Raw genomic sequence first — 21,304 nt, 5'->3', positions numbered from 1 at the left:
AAATGCCCAAAAGAAGGCCACACTGAAGATCACCTGACCTGTGGTAATCACTTTAATCACAGGTATAACCAACTGGGCTAATATAACATGTGCATTCTGTAAGCTTGAGTTAACATTGATTTAAAATCCATCATAACATTTTTGATAAGGAAAAAACAGGGAATGCTGTGCTGGATTAAGGCACTGTGTAGGTAATTGTAAAGCTTTTCTCAGTGTAAAAGTCCATGGTAAAGGCGGTCCAAAAATACATCCAAGGCACTGTGATTGTAAGTAAAAATCCTGTATTGATACATAGATAAACCAATACGACTAGAGAGTCTTCATCAGGGTCCCCTGAAGATGATGACTCTAGTCAAAACTGGACTTTCACACTGAGTGAGCTGGCCAGTTGTTGTGTTTTTTAACTTTATATAAATGATTTTTGTTGGCTTCATCACACTGTGACCTCTAGCATGCACTGGGCGGTTTGCAGCTGAGTGTGAAGCGGTCAGGATGAGAGTCAGCACCTCCAAATATGAGGCCATGGTTCTCTGCCAGAAAGCGGTGGATCGCCCCGGTTGGGAGAGAGTCACTGTCTCAAGCTAAGGAGTTCAAGTATCTCAGGGTCTTGTTCATAAGTGAGGGTAGAATCGAGAGTGTGATTAATTGGCGGTTTGGTGCTACTTCTGCAGTGATGGTGGCGCTGCGCTGGACCGTCATGGCGAAGAGGGAGCTGAGCCGGAAAGCAAAGCTTTAAATTTCCACTCTCCATGTCCCAACCCTCACCTATGGTCATGAACTCTGGGTAGTGACTGAAAGAATGAGATCGCGGATACAAGCAGCCAAAATGAGTTTCCTCTGTGGGGTGGCTGGGCTCAGCCTTAGAGATAGGGTGAGGAGCTAAGAGATCCAGAGGGAGCTCAGAGTAGAGCCGCTGCTCCTTCGCATCAAAAGGGGTCAGTTGAGGTGGTTCGGGCATCTGATCAGGATGCCTCCTGGGCGCCTCCTGTTAGAGTTGTTCTGGGCACATCCCACTGGACACACTGGAGGGATTACATATCTCATCTGGCCTGGGACCACCTTGGGGTCCCCCAGGAAAGTGTTGCTGGGGAGAGGGACGTCTGGGGTGATTTGCTTGGCCTGCTGCCCCCGCAACCCAGCTTTGGATAAGCCAATGAAAATGGCTGGATGGATGGATGATGGATGGATAATTTTTGATTTTGAAAGGTTCATAATGCTATCTGCTTTTTGTGCAGTAAAAAAGACAAACATGTACACCCAAATGAGTCATTGTCCTGTGGGCACTTCAATAAAAGTGTTTTGGATCGGATCCTAGCCCTTTACAAAAGTTAGAAAAAATAAAAATAAAATAATAGTAATAATAATAATAATAATAATAATAATGATAAATAAAAAAAAAATTACTTGTTCCACCCTTCTCCCAGACTATTTGATGTCCCTACTGTCTGGCAAGAGATGGCATAGTAATTCTGCTCACCTTCTTTCATGTTATAATGTTACAGTTTGTCTGACCTTTCGTTTAATTTTTTTTCTGTGCCCTAAGAATAAGAATTAAATCAAATTTTACCCATAATTTTTGTAGATAGAGCGACAAACCTAAACTTGAAGTGAACTGGTCAATTTGAGTTGAGGTAGGTTTCCCAAGAATTTCTGTAATCCATCCCAAATTTACTAGACTGTCTTAAAACCTGGATTTCAGTTTTTGGGGTAGATGAGCATTTCATCCAAATGCAACATGGCTTGTGGTTATTTCTATTTTACCCAGCGGGGCCTCATTAATTTGTAAAGTATCTCTGTTATAGAAGCCCTCCTGATCTCTGACAGTAGTTATTAGTGTTTTTCAGGCAAAACAAATACCACTATGAGGAACAGATGACAAAGTAGCTTCAACTTTAATTTCTACTGCCAAAACCTCATCACCTATCGATGCAATCCGTCATCATCTTTGCTGCTGTCCTTGTTGAGCCAAACTCAATCGATGCCCGAGTAACCGATCGGAAGTTGAAAGTCCACAGCAGTTAATTTCTATCCCTTTATTTTTGCTCTGTTGTTGCTAACACTCGCTGGTGGTTAAAGCGGAATGGATACCGACTTGATTTTCTCCTCTCGTCGGTCACCTGTGGTGTGTTTACACGGCTGTGTGGCGTCCAGCCAGCCGCTAGCTACCAACACAGGACTCGGTGAGTGAGAAACAGTTGCCATGGAGATCTTAAAACGTAGACAGGAACATGACAGTCTCCTCAGTAAGTTTCACAGTTACGTTAAGTTTCTGTTTTTCCACTTAACTGTGCCATTTTTTTTAAACTCATCTGATACATTCTTGAGAACAAAAAGCATCACTCTGTAATCGGGACCGGTAGTCAACGGTTGATCCAGTGAGAGCTAACAGCTAAATGCTAACTTAATGCTAGCTAAATAAGTTAGCTAACAAGCTGTCATTACATTTGCCACAAAGGAGAACTGGAGGACTAAAAACAAAAAACATTACACAGAGAATTTTGAAGTAGTCTGAGTTTATTTTCACTGAAGTTCTTAAGAGAGACACTTTGGCAACTTGGTGAAGAAAGAAAAGTTTTCATGTTTTCTTTCAGACCTCATTCTGTATGCAGTGCCGTAGCTCATATGCATTCAAAGGATTAAACCAGTTTTCTTGATTAACTGATTAACTGTTTTGCTTACAATATGTCAGAAAATAGGGGACTATATACTATCTGTTCAACCTCTATTTTAACATTTTCACTTTGCTGTTTTTGTCAAGCCAGTCGCCTTAAAAAAAAAAAGATATTCAGTTTATCATCATTTAAGAGAAACTAAAGCTAATCCTCATATTTAAGTAGATGACTGAGGAACTTAATGGCTATTTTGCTTGACAATGGACTAATTGTTTCACCTGCAGCCCGTACAACAAATCGTTTATTAATGGCAACAGTTGTTTAGGATTTAAGATTTTTGTGCCTCTGCACAGGTGATAGTGGCCGGAGGCATCATGTTTTTGGGCTGTCCACTCACCCATCTGTTCGACTCATTCTTGTGAATGGAATATATCAAAAACGCCCTGAGAGAATTACTTTAAATTTTTCCACGAATTAAATGATTAGATTTTGGTGGTCATAGGTCAGAGGTCAAGGACCACTTGTCTGTCTCATTCTCGTGAACATGATATCACAAGAATACCTTGAAGGAATTTCTTAAAGTTTGGTACAAACGTCCACTTGGACTTAAGAATGAACAGATTAGAATTTGGTGGTCAAAGGTCAAGGTCACTGTGGCCTTGTGTCCATCTTATTCCCGTGAACACGATATCTCAAAAAACCCTTGAGGGAATTTCCTCAAAATTGGCACAAACATCCACTTGACTCAACAAATAACTGATTATAGTTTAGTGGTCAAATGTCAGAGTGACCTCCCAAAACAAATGTTTTTGGCCATAACTCAAGAATTCTGATGCTAATTATGACAAAATTGCACATAAATATCTAATAGAATCAAATAATGAAGTGATGACATTTCATATCCAAAGCGTCAAATGTCAGCTTCACTGTGACATCACAATGTACTGCAAAAAACACCTTTTCTGGTCATTATTCAACTTCAGAGCTCAGGAAGAGAAGGGAAGACATTTGGTCAGATATTGAATTGGTGACACCTATCACCACTTTAAAACTGTGCTGATTGTATAGATGTTTCCATTCATTCTCAAATGGTATAAAAATACATGAATACTTGCTCATACTCATTGTAGGCTTATGCAGTTGAAAGTGCAGGTTGGGTTAAAGAGGCTCCACTGCATAAGCAGATTATACATGTCATATTCATATTTCAGTCTTTACATCCTCAGATGCACAGATGTTCAGACAGCTTGTTCGGTCTGTGCAGATAGTGTTTGTTTAATTTGTCCAGGTGCCTCTGAGATGAAAGGATTTTATCTTTTGCAGCTCACAAAGTAAACATAAGATGTGGGACATTAAGAGTGGAGGCAAAAATCTTAGAGTTGGATAACCTACCTCGAAAGTTTGTAAATTGTAGTATGCTATCAAAAATGACATACTTGGGTCAGGTCCTTTTAGGATAGTAAAACTATTGTGAGTAATTGCATGCATTAATCACACAAAGTAATGTGTTTGTGTTCAGACATCTTGAAGCGTGGTGGTAATGCAGCAGATGCTGCGGTTGCCATAGCAGCAGCGCTGGCGGTAACAGAGCCGTTCAGCACCGGTCCTGGTGGAGACGCCTTCTGCTTGTTTTACAACGGAAACACTGGAGAGATCAGAGGAATTAATGGCAGGTGGAGTATCTTCTCTCGCTGCTGTCGTTGTCTCCATAGTACAGAATGATTTGCTGAACCTCTCTCTGTGTCCTCAGTGGTCGTTCGGCCAGAGCTCAGACCCTGGACTTCCTGGAAGGACATGGGTACACTGAAGAGGCCCCTCCTTTACCTTCTGATGTCTTGAATGTCACAGTACCAGGGGCCCCTGCATGCTGGTGTGATACTGTACAGCTGTTTGGTAGTCACAAGGTTTGACTGTGTGTGTGTTTGTGTATCTATCTCTGCAGAACAGTATGTGCCGGTATGTGTTTTATGCAACACTCTCGTAGCCAAATCCTATCTAATATAATCAGTTACATGACATAAACAACCTAAATGTAAGCACTGCAAAAGGAACCATACTGACACACACCACTAACACACATGGAAGTGGGACTCTTGACTCTTGTGGATGATCTAAACAGTGCTGCTGAAAGTGATCAAGGAGATGTAAATAAGTGGACAAACTAGCGTTTCCTTTTTTTGGTCAAAACAGACGTAACTTAGCCATCTATGGTAAATTTTCCACAGGTCCATGAAAATGTGGGCAACATTTTAAAACGGATAGAATTAGTGGTAAGACTCACTTTCAAGGAATACTTCACCGACAAGATGACCATTTGTATATCAGTTACTCACCCCATGTCACCTTGAATTTGTGTAGAAAGGTTTGTTTTTTGTTGAATTAAAGTAAAGGGGGGCCATGTTTAACAACAGCAAAACTAATCAAAACATCTGTTTACAAGTCTCATGTATCCAGTTGTGTGCTCAGTCCTTCCCAAACACATGCAGTTTTGTTAAAATGTTAAATTATAAAACCTAAACAGTCTCAAGCACGGATGGGTAGCGTGGCTGGCAACTCAGTGGTATGCATGAGCAGTGTTCAAACGCACGTGCTTGCCCAGGCACACTACTTGTATGCAGAGGTGTTTTAATAGTAATATTTTAGTGAAAATGCATGTGTTTGTGAAGTAATAAGCATGTGACTGGATAAATGAGACTTGGACTGGACTGCACAAGTTGTGTGAGAGTTTGTAAATAGATGTTAGGATGCTGATGATCAGAAAAGTGAATGACACTTATACTGTATATCACAAAGTAACCCCCATTGTCTCCTCTTGTTCACACAGATTAATAACATTTCTTTGATTTTTTTTCTGCCTGGAAAACCCTCAGAGGAACTTACAACCCAGTTTTAGTCTCCACATATTTCCTCTCAAAACAATGACTCACACTTCCTGCTCAGTAGGTTTCCTGTGAGGTAACAAGTGTGTGTTTCCACTCCCTGTTTCTCCAGCTGTCCCTGCAGGAGGTGCTGAGCGGGCCGACAGAGCTCGCAGAGGTGGGGTTTCCTGTTGCCGAGGTAACAGCTCACCACTGGGCGAAAGGGGTGGCTGCTCTGAGAGATGCAGGGAAGGAACTAGGTGGAGACCTGCTCATTGATGGTCATACGCCCAAATGTGGACAAGTGTTCAGAAACCCTAACCTGGCCCAGACCTTGAAGGTATACACAAACAAACACATAGGACAGAAGGAAACAGAACAATGAAGAGCCCCAGAGAAACCACTGTGCTGGTTCCACGTTCTCTTCGACATTATTTTCTTTTGCTGAACTTAAAGGGCCAGTGTGTAATATTTGGCATGGTTTATTGTCAAATCTGAATCTGAATCTGAATATTCTACCCATTAATATGTTTATATACGTGTATAATCGCTATAAAATAAAATTTGTTTGGTTTTCGTAGCCTTATAATTATGCTTTTATATATATACATACATATATATATATATATATACAGTATGTATAGCAAGAGCCTTGCTTTAGAGAGGTCGCTATCTTGCGCTGCCATGTATGTAAGGCAGCCCGAGCGGACAATCCAGCCAGCCAGAGAACGCGTTTCGCGTGTATAAATAAACCAACGAAGACAGCAGAAGGAAGGAAGGAAGGAGGAGGAAACAGCAGAGAGTGTTAGTAGTTCGTTGATGGAGACTAGTGAAAAGTTTTTTAGTCATAAAGTTTGTGAATGGACCACACTTACCACGCAACAGGAGAGAATGAACCCGAACTGTCATCTGCGAGGAAAAGAAGACGCAACTTCACTCCTTGTGATGCACTCGGCGCTTTTCCTCCTGATGATATATCTCCCCAACGATGGTAGCACCGAATCCCATTCTGTGCAGCAAAATGGGAGCGGAGGATTCAGCCTCTCTTCTCGCCCGCTCAGCATCAAACACATGGAGTTCCTCATCTGTATGCTCCGGCTCAAACAGGTATGGCTCTGGATCTGTGTCCACTACAAGAAACTCTTCAAAATCGCGTTCAAAGTCGTCCATTGCAGCTGCTATAGTCCAGAGATATTGCTAGGCTAAATAAACAGCTGAGCTCTGTTTACAGGCTACCTTGTCAGTCAGTGTGCGGGCTGGAGATTGAGCAGAGAGGGGAGGGGGTACCCGCTAGGTGCTGTAAGCGAGTATGTGTGTTTGAAGTGTGTGTGTTACGCTAGAAGAGTCAGAGTTTGGGACGGAGTCTTTTACCCCCTGGAGTGTTACCAGAGTTTTTGGAGTGCCAAATGCTACTCTGGTCTCCTGCTCGTGAGGGATTCATTACAATATCGTAACATGGTTTAGATTTCTAAATAAATATTCACCTCGTCGCTAGATAGACCTACTCCTGAAAAACTTTGCGCAAGGCTTTTTGTCCCTACGAGGCCACCGTCATTTACCCGACGGGAGAGTGAGCGAGTGAGCCCTGCAATCTAGAATTTGACCACTGATGTCACTGTTTTCAACCCATTTTACACACAGGCCCTTTAACATTGTCTCCTAGTCTTCTATGGGGAAGACCTTGGATGAACCCAGGGGCATAGTGGGTAATTAACCATGGATCCATTAGTGTGATGGACTCAACATGGAAGGAAAACAAGGAAGATGAAGGGAGGGAGGAATACATGGGTGGGCACAATAGGAAGGATATTTAATGAGGCAAAAAGAGAGGGAAGTGTGGAGGAGGGAGTGAAAGCGAACAAGGAAAGGCAAACATGGTGATGACAGAAATGCAAAGCACCCTTTCTTTTGGATTTGGAAAAATCATGTCTTATTAAAAAAGCCCTTTTTAACATATTGACACTATAATTCTGTTCTTGGGGTGAAACATTATTATTAAAGGATTTACATATCTAAAACAAATATGATACATATATATATATATATATATATATGTATGTATATATATATGTATATATATAGATCTGCTTTCATTTTTTTTATCTTCTAAACTTGCTCTGTGCCAGAAAACATCCTTGTCCCAGACAAGAATTGCCAGCTTCAAACATTTAAAAAAGTGTTTTAAGTCCTCAAAATCTGAAACTAACAGTACGTACTGATAACATCAGTGTTAAAATTTAACACTTTAAAGATGTGTCCCAGATTTTTCTCAATGGTGTCAAAATTCTACAAAAACATAATTTAATTATGTATACATGGGGTTAGCTATATCACAAGGACTCCTGTCCCACTTACTAACTTTCTGTCAACTCCATCAGATCTTACCTCTGACAACCATCATGCATGCTATTAAAGATAAAAATAAGTCACTGGGTGGCTGGCCTATAACAAGAAATATATTTTCACAGCCTAATTGAATGAAAAATAAAAACAACAACCCAAAATAAGGTTTTGTCCTAATTCTCAAGAATGAGTGAAAGGTGAAATGGTCAAAAGAGAGAGGAGGAGGAGATGGATAGAAAAAGAAGAAAGGGAGCAGGATAGGTGGGAGTAAAGGTGAAGGTGGTAAACAATAAAAACATAATCTATATCCATAATAAAATTAAAAGCAATAACAGTAAATCAAAGTGTTGGTCTCCACAGAACAGTGTGCATCACAGGTGATGCTGAGGTCAGTCAGCCTGTATGTCCATCAGTGGAGTTCTTCATGGTTTAATGCACTTGTAAATAGTTTCCTGATCTTGGTTACAGTTTATTGAAATGTTGACCTGATTTTATGGTTGGTGGGTCCAGACTGAAACATCTCAACAACCACTGGGTGGATTGGCATGAAATCCCTCATGTGAATGTTCTACTATGATTTTTTGTGTGTGTGGACAATGTAGCATTCATAAAACCACACTCATTCTGTAGTTTCCTGTCACTGCAGCGATGGCTGACCCCACCATGTGTGTTTGTCTGCTGGTGTGTCACCATTAAAGCATGCGCTGATCAATGCTCTACTATATTACTACATCAAACACTCAGTCTTTAGTAATTCAATGATGCAGGAGCTCTGCCAAGTACGCCCATGATAACCTACACACACACACACACACACACACACACGTTCCTAAGACAGGAGAACAATAGCAGTGACCTCAGCCTCATTGATAGATTGTTTCCATGGCATCATAACGGTCATTCCTCAGTGATGACGGAGTGTGTTACTTTCTTGTGGTGAAAAATCACACATTCACACACACCATCCTGTTCGTTTGCTAAAATTGATTGGACTTGTAGATATACACAATAGCAGACACATCATCCGCATATCTTTCAAACTCTAGGCTCATGAATGGCATTACATCACACACAACTTCATATTTTTAATGTCTTTGTGTTTGTAGCTGTGGTTTTAAAACATGTAGCTGGACAGGCAGAATAGGCTGATGTATTGAAAGTTGACTGATTGACAGATTGGTGGACTGATGTGTTGACAGGAGCTCGGTGAGCGTGGCAAACCAGCTTTCTACCAGGGCAGAGTGGCCAAAGCCATCGTTGACATCATCAACCAAAACGGAGGAGTCATGACCCTGGATGACCTCAGCAGGCATGACAGTGAGGTCATCTCCCCCATAAGCACAGAGTACAAGGTGAGGTCAGCGATCACAGGCACTTTTTGTGTATTTTGATAGCGTGGTAAGCAGAGGCAATGACTCCATTGTGTGTTCAGGGTGTGCGTCTGTGGGAGCCTCCTCCTAACAGTCAGGGATTGACTGCCCTGCTGCTTCTCAACATCCTGGAGAACTTCCCTCTCAAAGGTATTCACTGGAATGCTGATACAACATACCAGCAGAGACGGAGTAGGACCTCAAATCTTAATATAGATTTTAATCTGGTGATGTGGATGAGTCAAAATGTACTTTATAAAAAACATAAAGCATTAGCATACTAATATTTAAAAATATACTCTTGGTTTTATTTGCCTGGGTTTAAATGTTTTCCTCTTAAATCGTGGCCCATTTCTATTACAGGAAATAAATGTTGTTTTGCGACCACTTTTGCCACTAAAATAGCACAGTAACACAAGAACACCGTTTCAGAAAGCATTTAACTGTTTAATTCTTAAGAATATTCAGACTGGAATTAGAATGTGGGGGAAATTAAATGAAATATATAAAAAAAAATGAAATTTAAATAAATGTGTGCGTGAAGGGGCTTAGCTCTGCCCATGCTGAAACTCGGACAGAAAGCAGATGAGAAGACAGAAGCAGCGTGACCAGAAATGATAGCAAAAAATGTCTCAACATAGTCTCTTCCATTGAGTGGGGTTAGGCGCTGTGAAATAAAATGTTGGTGTCATTATGATGTAAACAAACACAAACACATATAAACACAAGGACAACATCATATGATATATGGACATGACCTTGATCATTTTTGATGACCTCAATAAGTTGATATAGGGCTGTACCCGATTTGGCTGTATGATAAAGTTTGAAAGTTTGAAAAGGCTTCAGCTAGACGTTTAGTGTGACAGCGACATTCATGGGATATAGTAAACAAGCTAACTGTGCTAACAGTGGATCAGAAGTGTAGGTATCAAACAAAAGCCAGAGACTGTATCATATTTAGTTGCTGTGAGCTGTAAATTCACCATTTCTAAGCAGAAGAGATGGTAATGTTACCTCAGAGCCTTATGATGCAAAGTCTCTCCTCCTATGTGCTGCTGCATTGTGTCCTCAGCTGTTTGTCCCAAAGAGTAGCCTGAAGTCAAGAGCGCTCACTCTGCAGCAAAATTTTGACACCAGAACATCTCCAGATGTACACTGCACAGTGCAGTGACCAGCAAAAAAAGAAAAAAAAGACAGCTCAACTTGAGGCAATGTCAGTTGACTGAGGAGTCTCTGACTGATGATTTGAATCTCTGACTTTCAAGCGACAGCTCTAAGTTGATTGTATTGTGACTCTTAGGAGTCCTGTGATAGCACTGCCGACCTCTTCAGGGTGCACCTTGTCAGCTTGGAAAAGCTCCGGCCCCTGCAACCCTTTACAGGATAAGTAGGTATATGTTGATGGGTAACTCCCACAATGTCCAATATCTTTAGTAACAGCAAGTCAAAAAGAAGAAAGAACAGAAAAAATGACGATGACATGTTGATTCTGGAAGTTACATCATATTATGTCCACGATATGTATTTAAAGTTGCTGTGGACCTCTCCTGTAGTCCCTGAAGGGGACAAAACCACAAGTCACACAAACAATGAAATGGTTGTGGATCATAGAATTTGATTTGCACTAATCTGTTGTGTGTGTGTATGTGTGTGTGTGTATGTGTGTGTGTGTGTGTGTGTGTGTGTATGTATGTATGTAGCTGCAGGCCATAACAGCTCGGACTACATCCACACACTGGTGGAGACTGTGCGCTTGGCAGTAGCAGATGCTCTGTGTTACCTGGGCGACCCAGACCATGTGACCATCCCTCTGGAAACCTTACTGGACAAGAGCTACAGCCACCAGCGAGCGCAACGCATCAGCATGGACAGGTCTGTGCCTCTGTGTGTGTAAGTGTGTGTGTCTGTTAGTACCAGTGGGTACCAGTCATGCTCTGTTGACTTTAGATAGGACTGTAGACTTTTACTCCCCCCCCAGCCTTAATGTCCATCCCTTTATGCCTCTGTCCCTCCTCCACTGCTCCGTCAACTGTGTGTGTTTTGGCACCAACACATATTTACTGGTCAGTACTTTAGACTTTGAACTTTGGGTCTTTATCAGTTCTAACACAAATAGACAAACAGACTATAAAAGTATAAAACAACATGATGATTTCCACACACATACACACACACACACACACACACACACACACAGACATATTTGTCGTACTAAATCCTGCTGTTGTTGCCGTTGTTTCATACTCTAATAACCTTAAATCCCTGAGGGTGTACTACTGCATCAGGCAACACATACAAATACAAACACCAACCATACACTTTCTTTTAATTTAGTATCACTTTGATGATTCAACCAACCTTAAATGAAATGTGAAGCAGAACCTGATGTCTCTCGTAATACAAAAAGTAAGAAAAATGTTGTCTCCACTGTCATTATGTATACATGCATGTAACTTATAGAAATCAGGTGATGGCAGGAAATTACAGATCATGTTTCCTTGTAATGCAATAAAATGGTTACTGTAAAACCTGTGTTTACATAGAGCTGGCAATCAATTTCTCGGCCAACACCCTACAACATGTTTGAACCAAGGCTGGCATATGGTTTATTTGTGATGTATGCTGATAGGAACATTTGGACTGACATGCTGTGAGAGGACATTGAATGAGAAAGCACACAATTATAAAGATTATGTAAGTGATAGCCGCTGTTTCCAGTGTGTGAGGTTGGTGGATGGGCCTGGGTGATTCTATTCAGGACCTTTTTTTTCTATTAAATGTCTTTGATTAAAAAAAAGATCCATTGATATTTCTTATGAAAATATTTATTTCAGGGCATAAAAAAATGTAAGTAAATTTTAAAAGCAAAGGGAAACACTGAAAAATATAGATCAATGTTTTAATTAAATATACTCTAATTTTTTTTTGCAGAATTTGATGAGTAAAATTGATATCACCCTCATGAGAGTATGCTAGAATATGTAGCTATAGCTAGAAGATGGTTAGCTACCCTCAGCATAAAGATGGGAAACAGGGTGAAACGCCCTTCTTGGCCCTGTCACAAGTTCAAAAATCTACCTGCCAGTAACTAATGTTATATCTTGTTCACTTGATTTGGCTGTTGCCGTATATTTACAGTACAGGCATGATAGTGGTATTGATCTTATGATGTAACTCTGCAATATGTTTTTGACATATCCTTTGACCAGCACAAGTTCCTCCTCAGCCCAGTTAAACCTATTTGTCTTTTTCCAAACATTTTCGATAACCACACGGCAAAAACAGCAACAACAACAGCAATGATTTATGTGTGTGTTCTAATTGTTGTATGTGTGTGTGTATCTTTAGGACCATGAAAGAAGTGGAGCCTGGCCCAACGACAGGAAGTGACACTGTCTATTTCTGTGTGATTGACAGTGAGGGCAATGCCTGTTCATTTGTCAACAGCAACTATATGAGTTTTGGAAGTGGGCTGGTCCCTAAGGATTGTGGATTCTCACTACAGGTCAGGGGGGTCAGCAAGAGGATATGTATGCATGTGAGATAGTGATGGTAACCTACTGACTGTTTAGACACTGCAGAGTAGGTGGTTACATCAGTGGATTTGATGAACAGCAGTCATTTACCAGAGGAGCAGCATGAGTGTGAGAATGAAATTTAAAAATTTCATACTTTGAGAATGTTTTGCATGGTATCATTACCTTAGGAGAGCAGGAATGTGCTTGAGCTTTGCGAGTGTATGGTATGCATGGTGTACTAACTTGGAAATATTTTTGAAAATCATTGAACCAAACCTATAAAGACATATTGCTGTAGTAAGATGATAACATACAGTTAACATCATTCATACAGCTTATCCATTGTAAAAATAGAATTTCCAGACTGTTTCGAGAAGCACGCTAAAATATTAAAACATAAAACTGAATGAGGAGATTGAAAAGCTTGATTTCTGGTGTGTATCTTTATATAAAATCTCTTTTTCCCTCTCACAGAATCGTGGTGCCTGCTTCTCTCTGCATCGTGATCACGTTAACTGTGTTGCAGGGGGGAAGCGACCATATCACACCATAATACCTGCACTTCTCACTGTCTCTGCAACCAAATCACAAAAACCATGACTCCTCGCTGCACTGGGGGTGATGGGGGGTTTTATGCAACCGCAAGGACATGTCCAGGTAAGTGCAGAAAATTCTCTATAATATAACTTTTCATTGTCCATTTCTAAATAAATGAATACGACTAGATCAGGCATTGGAAAGATTTAGTGTATAAGTGTGTATAAATTCACAGAGAATTTGAACATACCTCACTTTAATCACGGTTCAGTCTTAGTTTATTGTGTTAATGAGTGAATAACTGATGTTTCTCTTGTGTTTAGGTGTTGTTAAACATGTTGGAGTTTGGGATGAATCCTCAACAAGCTCTGGATGCACCAAGAGTCTATGTACACTATGACCCTAAAAGTATGCCCTGCTCCTCCATAGCACACACACACACACACATAGAAAACAGTATAGTATACATGTGATTAATGACTTTGGATAATCAGCTCTCTATCCTGGGATACCAGAGTTCATGTTTATTGGCTATGAACGATATGGCTGTGCCTCATCATATTTTAGGGTGATGGTCATATGAAGTCATGGTTTTCCTCTACTGTCAGATGTCATTGTAAAATGTAACATAATTTGTATATGAGATGAGAATTGTGGGAATTTAGTAAAAAACGACAGTGTATGTGACAAATTTATATCTTCTGATTCTGATCAAACATTCTCTGTCTAGCTCATCAGTGGTTGGTCAATCTGGAGGAGGGGATCGACCAGGAGGTAGCAGAAGAGCTGAGAAGACGGGGCCACAAAGTCAGCTGGCCAATCACAGGTACCTGTTTTTTTTTTTCTTTTACATAATTACTGTTGGCAGTTGCTGCATGGCATTTTTTTACATCATAAGTATGCAGTGGTTCCAGAAAGTAGACGATTTTCCCAGCCATTCATTCATAAAACACACAAACACAAACCAGTAGTACAACTCCGGTAAAATGAACTCATCAGCTCCTTTAAGTTGTGCCCTGTGAGTTAATCCTTTTTCATCTTTTTACATCGTTGGCTGGTGCGTCATAATTGTCCATGATTCTGGATGGTTCTGGTAATCCATGGTTTTCTTGTTGTGGAATGATTTAACTGCCCACACATCCTGACCACAACAAGACGACCACAGGGTTGCTTCTTCCTGAACACAGCAGTGCTGCTCCGTGGTTGTCTGCACGGTAAAATATTACAGCAGTTACCCACAGCTTAACAGGGACCACCACACTTTCCCACTGGCACACCAGTCCTTATTCACCGTAAAGCGCACTTCTCCTTTCCTTGCCTTTCCAGAGTCCTATGCACTGTTGGATTGGCAGTAGAAATGGAGTCACCTGGTTGAATGGTGCTGTGCAGGATTCAGCCAAGTTTCATGAATCAAAGGATATTACAGTTCCTGGTTAATGTACAATGACTAGCAGGATGCTAGTTCGGCTGGTACTCACTCTTCTCCATCTTTTCTCAGTGTTAACTAATATTTACATTTGAAAGCATAGACCTGGCTAGCCAGAAATCAGCAGTAGGAGAGCCCACAGGTTGGCGAGCTGAACCCCTCACCCAAGCGATGGCCTGCAGTTATATGCCACCACCGTCCAACACCAACCACACAAGCCCCACCATAGCTCGCAAAGCAGACTCAAGAGCCCAAACCTAGCACAATTGTAGTGGAGCTGACAGAGAGGCAGCTGGAAGTGTCTGCGCCTATGTCACATCAATCATAAAAACACTGGGGAATAAAACCTAACAACATATTAAACATTCCTAAACACTTTCCTTTATAAGAATGTTATGAAGAAAGTATTTAAAAGATGCAAATAAATGATGTAGCATTATCTGATTTCAATACGAAGAGTATTTCACAGTCTGGAGGCTCTAACAGCAAAGGCTTGGTCTCTTTTGGTCACAAGCCAGGATAGGAACAACCAGCAGAGCTGCATCCACTGATCTGAGGAAATGCCCAGGCACATAGAGCGTCAAAAAATCCTTGAAATAATTTGGAGCAATGCCATTAATGCTTTAAGAAGTATCAATAAAGTATTAAAATCAAAATGGAACATACTGGCAGCAGATGCAAGTTGGCTAGCACAGAGTAATGTGTTTGGAGTCTCTGACTGATACCAACATGAATTGCATGTGAGAAAAGGTGAGAAAAAAAATTAAAAGCATGTATAACCTTATGTGACTCTGAAGGAGAGAAAAAAGATCAGATTTTAGATTTGTCTCTCATATTACGCCAAGATTTCTAACAGTCTGCTCCATATTTTTATTAAGGGATCCAAGCTTGTTTTGAACCAGGCTGGTTGGACCAATGGCTGTGATCTCATTTTTCTCATTGTTAAATGTTAAAAAAAATGTGTGACATCCAGCATTTCATATGATTGAGGCAGGCAAGAAGATTAAATTAACTACTGGGAATACTGTACTGTTAAGGCCCATATAGTTGTGTGTCATCTGCATAACAATGGTGGGAGACACCATGGTTTTAAATGAATCTGGTTAAGAGGGAGCATATAAACTGAAAACAACAGTGGGCCAACAGTGGACCCTTGAGGAACCCCACAATTTAAATGAGCAATAGAGGAACTGGCATTTTCTACAACAGTAAAAGTTCTGTTCAAGGGGTAAGAGTGTAGTGGCTGTAGAGCTGTTGCCTGTAGACAAACCCAGTTTCTAGACAGTACAGGAGAACAGAGTGATCGATCATCTTGAAGGCAGTACTCAAAAGAAAACAACACATAGGAATGAGCTGTCACCTCTGTCAGCTGTTAAACGTAAGTTGTTAAAAACCTTCACAAGGGCTGTGTGTGCCATGGTGGTCTCTAAAACCTGACTGGCAACTGCTAAAAATATTATTTTTTATTCATGTAAGAGAGTATTGGGTTGAAATGACTCTCCAACAGCTTAGATAGGAATGCAACATGTCACTAAAACTGTCACTCAGGCATCTACAAGTCAAGGTTTTTTGTTGCATTGATGATGTATTTTATGATAAATAGGTGCTACATGTAGTCTACTCAGAAGTTAACGTGCTACATTAATTGTTTTATTGATGTATAGCTACAGCCATAAACAAGACCATGGCTGAAACAACTGGTAGTTTCAAATCAGTGGGATTAGGCCTTAGTTCCCATACACACTGTTGCTTCCTGCTACAAACAGGATCTTTTTATTGGTTCCTCTTCCCTACCCTGACATCATTCTGGGTGAGTTAGCTGTTGCTCTCTGGCTTTTCTTAAAAGTGTGAACATGTTTTTTGTGATAGTGTGAAGTGTTAGGATTTCAATTCCCCCTACCAGCTATTATGAACATTAATTTAGCTAATTCTGGAATAGCATTACCCACTTAAAAATTAGATCATAGAGCAATCCATTTATGTGGAGCCCAGCAGGACACTATTTACAATTCAGTGAAGAAGTTCTTACTGTAACTGCCCATTTTCTTTGCCTTTTTTATCTAAATGAATGCTGCAGTGATGTAAAGATGTATATATCCAGGGCAGCTTGTAGCATCTTGATGTAGAATGCTGAGTTCTTTTAATTATTTCTTGTTAATAATGTTATTTTCAGGTTCACTTGTAGAAAAATACAGCATAATATTAACCTGTCTTATTCTATTTATATTTTACTACCTTCAATTTTTTAAACCAACTAGATAGTTATTCAGATCTGTTGCCTGTCATGAGCACTAAAGACTTATGGTCTCATGTAGGATTTATGACACTTCTGGTTTTAACATCATTTATTAACACACAAATCATATTTAAGGAACCAATTGTCTAACTGCTCATCACTGAGCTGCTCATCACTTGAGAAAAAAATAACTGTGTATCTTCCTTAGAACCTAACTGCCACCTTTCTGGCAGTTAATGAGCTCAATAAATTTTTATTTATTTATCTTTTTTTATTCAAACACACAGGCCATCAGAGGGCTCAGTTTGGGCGGGGACAGATCATCACAGTGGGGGACTGGTGGAACCCATCTGTCAGTCAAGCTGATCATCCATCCAGGGTGCTGTGGGCGGGATCCGACCCAAGAGCAGATGGATGTGCTCAGGGATACTAGACCTACAGTATGTGACCTCCTCTCCTGTTCTGTGTTGATGTAATATCAAGGTACATTAAAACCATAAAGGTTTCAGAAGGCAAATTCCTACATGTGGAATGTGGCTTCAAGTAACCAAGTGAATTTATTACCCCATAAATTCTTGACGACAACTCAGGTTTATAACACAATCATATCACAGCATCATCATATAACATGTCACACATTTTATCTGTGACCTGCAGTAAAGTTTGACTTAAGATTGTGCACCGTATTTCATAGTTTGTCAAGGAATCATTGGCACTACCGTCCTAATTTTATTCCAAATCCTCCTAAGTTCAAGCTACATTTTTAAGTCAGTGTACTCTTTTGTTTGCTCTTAAATATAGAACAACGAATTAGAAAACAAATTTTTGTGTAACACTTCACTAAAAATCTCAGATGCCATTCATCAGCTTTGTATTTTGGGTGCGATAATTATCCGTTTCAGTGCCTTTGCTGGTCAGTTCAGTTGCTGCTGGTCCAGAAGGAAAACAATATCATTACATATAAAAACTTCCATCCTAAATAAATGATAGTTGCATCTTTACTCTGGTGGACATTTTACAAAATAAACTTTGAGATAATGTAATAATGTCATTTAAGTCAAGTCAATCAGTGTTACGGTATATCTTAATTCAAATTCCGTTTGCATCATTTTCCTAGACTTTTAAGTGAAGTATATTTGTATCTGCTATTGCTGGAAACAAACTGATTTAACTTTGTCTGTATTTAAAATAATCTGTGAAATATGCTGGATACAATCATGATATTGTACGTTTTTACAAATGACAAATAAATCGAATTTATTTTTTAAGTGATGTTAAGTTCTCCAGATTGTTTCTCTGTACCCAGTGGCGAGATGATTTGGGTTCAAAACTCTTCATTAAGAAAAGTCATTCCATGCGCCAAAAGAAAATGTTGGCATTGTATGTTTCTGCAAACTATAGATACAGAATGTTACATTTGTACATTTCACAATTTTTCTAAACTGGTGTAGTTCAGATTAAATGTATATAAGACCTAGATGAGAGAGCCACCAAGCAGACAAGCAGCAGACCACTGCTTGAGACCAGCTGTGTGTTTTAGTGATACATCAGCACATTTCAAGTGAATGTTTTAAGCCAAAACACGATATTTTCCACTCCATAACCAAGTATTTTTTGTGCCTAAACCTAACCACTTTATCCACAGCATTGTCACAACAGAATTGAAAATTGAAATGAAAAGAAATGTAATGTTGACATCTTCACCATATAAAACATACCAATTTAGCATCTGTGGTTTGCAGAAACGTTCAAAGTCGACAATTATTCTGGTGATTGGGTTGGAAAAGTACAAGATTTAAACAGAACTAGTTGAAACTGTTGGAGTCTGAAGGGAATTCAGTTCAAAGGATTCAGCACCTGGACAAGATAGATGTGCGTGGGGTTTTGCAGGGGTGTTTGAACCTGTGTACAAAATTTTGAACAATTTTACAAATTGTGGAGACTCTGAAAATCCACACATTTAAGTCCTTTTGAGACATCTTACTCTGGACCAAACAGTGATTTCTAATAATTGTTTTTTTGAACTATGGTAATGTAAAAATGCACACTTTGTAAAGAACATATGAAAAACCAGAGGTTAGATTTTATTCATTTGTTTTGTATATTTACAGCCCCCACAGGGTGAATACTTGCATTATTTGCTTACTCTCTGACCTTTACTCTCACACAACCATCAGAAATCTGAGTGTAATGGGCACACTGCCATCAAATTTTCTAAGCACACTCATGTAGCCCAGAGACCAAACCTTTCCTATTTTGGACACACTATGAGCTGTGGTCTGGCATCTCCCTAATAACTACATGGCCTTTCACACTGTAACAACTCTTAAGAAATAAGATCATGATCACACGGCATATGATCCATCTGTTACATTGCATGTTTTTAAGCAGGCTGGATGAAGTGGGTGTTTTGCCTTTGTGTATGAGCTTTGTCTTATGGTGAATATTTAGCTGTTGGGGAAACGCCCTGCTGCCCCCCAACATACCACACAGACGAGATAAATTATATTACAGTATGCAGTGGCTGTGGTTGTGTGAAAAAGGATTTTAAAAATATGCGTCAGTTGGTAAACACTAAACTTGTAAAAACCACTTGAGTAGGCAGCTCAAACATGATTCTACTTCAGCACAAATCTCTCGATGTAGAAACATGATGTTGGACTTTGTTTCATTGTTGATCTCCTTACAGCTCCAAACCCCGCCTGGTACCAACAGTTTACTCCTATAAAGAGCCATGTGTTCTGTCACCCACACACTCTGTTTTATATAATCTGCCTTAATTAACACTGGTTGAAACAGCCTGTTAAAGAAGGCCAGTTCCAGCTTACAGCGCAGTTTATCTGGATGTGGTGCATTCCAGCTGGATTAAAAAGCAGCTCAAAACATGTTGGGGCCCTGAAACACACATATGTTCACATACAGGGTCTTTGTGGCTTTCTGACACAGCACTGTTAGAAGTCATGCTTTTGTCCTATTGCCCCACATAGACCTGCTGAGCTGTTGTATCATTCTGACCTAGAAGGAGGCGGCCTTGCCCATATGACAGATTTGGGAACGTCTTAGAAACATTTTGTATTTGAGTAGTCCTTGTTAAACTGATCTACACTAGTGTTGTTGTCTGGTGACAAAAATCTGATATCCTTTAACCCAGATGTGATAGACTAAATCCAAGTTTGTCTTTATTTCTCAAAAAAGTTCACACTTTGGAGGATGCTATTTTCACTTTTCACAAGTTTGATTTAATACTATCTAATTAAAATGCCAGCAGTGCTTTTGCAATTGTTGAAAAGTAACTGATTACATTTACTCAAACACTGTACTTAAGTAAAGTTCTTGTACTTTGCTTGAGTATTTCCATTTTCTGTTTATGTACTCCACTACAGTTCAGCTTACTACATATATCTGACAGCTATTTGGTTTCTAGTTATTCTACACATCTTACAAAAACATGTGAAAGGTTTATAAAATATAAAAAAACAATTCTGCAGAACAAGTACTTTCGATACTTAAAGTACATTGTGTTGCTGATGCTTCTATTCTTGCACTTAAGTAACACTTGCACTTAAGTTTAAATTCAAGGCTATGGCTTGTTATAGAGGTTTTTTTTTAATTGGGATTGCTACTTTTATCAGTAAATTATCTGAATACATCTTCCATGCCTGGTTCTTGCACACTACATAGTCTTTACATTTGCAGAGGAATAGAAACTGTATATTGAGAAATGTGCTGGATTGCTTGCTCCATTTTTTTATCTAGTAAATGAACTTCAAAAGTAATTTAGTAAAGTAAATAACTGATATGTACGTATGAATGAACATTTGTGTGTATGTGTGTGTATACGCGTACGTGTACACACTTTTATGTGTTTCCTACAAAAAATGTGACACACTTTGTCATTTTATGTTTTAAAAAGTGCTTCATAAATAAATCATCATTTTTAAACTGTGGATATACCTCTATAGGTATCGTACAGATTACTATTAAAACAATCAGTCTGTTAGTTGATCACCAGATGATTTGTCTTCTTGTTAACTGTAAATTGATTAATGTTTGGTCTTGGGACTGTTGGTTGGCCCAAACATGCTAAGTAGACTTGGACTCAATGATATACCACACATATTATACGAGTATTATGTGTATGTTATATGCAGTTCAAGGGGCATAGTCCCCAACATATATTATATGTGTATTATATGAGTGTGGACAGACATTGATGTAAACTGTAACTGCAACTGTAAATGACTGGTTTTTGAGTCGGTAATTCTAGTTGAAAATTGTTTTCATCTTATAGACAAAATGATCAACACTTGATAATGTAAGTTATGTAGTATAGTCTTGTCATATAACATGATACATATACTGTACAAATGTGTGAACCATAAGTAGAAAAAAGGGAAGTAG

General features: G+C 39.5%; 1 protein-coding gene across 1 annotated transcript; it reads left to right on the top strand.

Annotated features, from left to right (window-relative positions):
- The first annotated feature begins 1,965 nt into the window (after positions 1 to 1,965).
- LOC117253598 (glutathione hydrolase-like YwrD proenzyme) lies at positions 1,966 to 18,169 on the top strand. Its single transcript, XM_033621149.2, is given in 12 exon segments — positions 1,966 to 2,180; positions 4,132 to 4,285; positions 4,363 to 4,516; positions 5,604 to 5,810; positions 9,013 to 9,165; positions 9,246 to 9,333; positions 10,887 to 11,058; positions 12,535 to 12,691; positions 13,179 to 13,361; positions 13,565 to 13,649; positions 13,972 to 14,067; positions 17,191 to 18,169. Coding segments are annotated over 12 exon segments (1,695 nt in total). The 5' UTR covers positions 1,966 to 2,080; the 3' UTR covers positions 17,337 to 18,169.
- The last annotated feature ends 3,135 nt before the right edge of the window (positions 18,170 to 21,304 follow it).

The sequence above is a fragment of the Epinephelus lanceolatus genome, chromosome 6 (assembly GCF_041903045.1).
Source record: "Epinephelus lanceolatus isolate andai-2023 chromosome 6, ASM4190304v1, whole genome shotgun sequence".
Lineage (NCBI taxonomy): Eukaryota > Metazoa > Chordata > Actinopteri > Perciformes > Serranidae > Epinephelus > Epinephelus lanceolatus.
The sequence above is the reverse complement of the archived record's forward strand: the minus strand, read 5'-3'. Positions and strand labels throughout refer to the sequence as shown.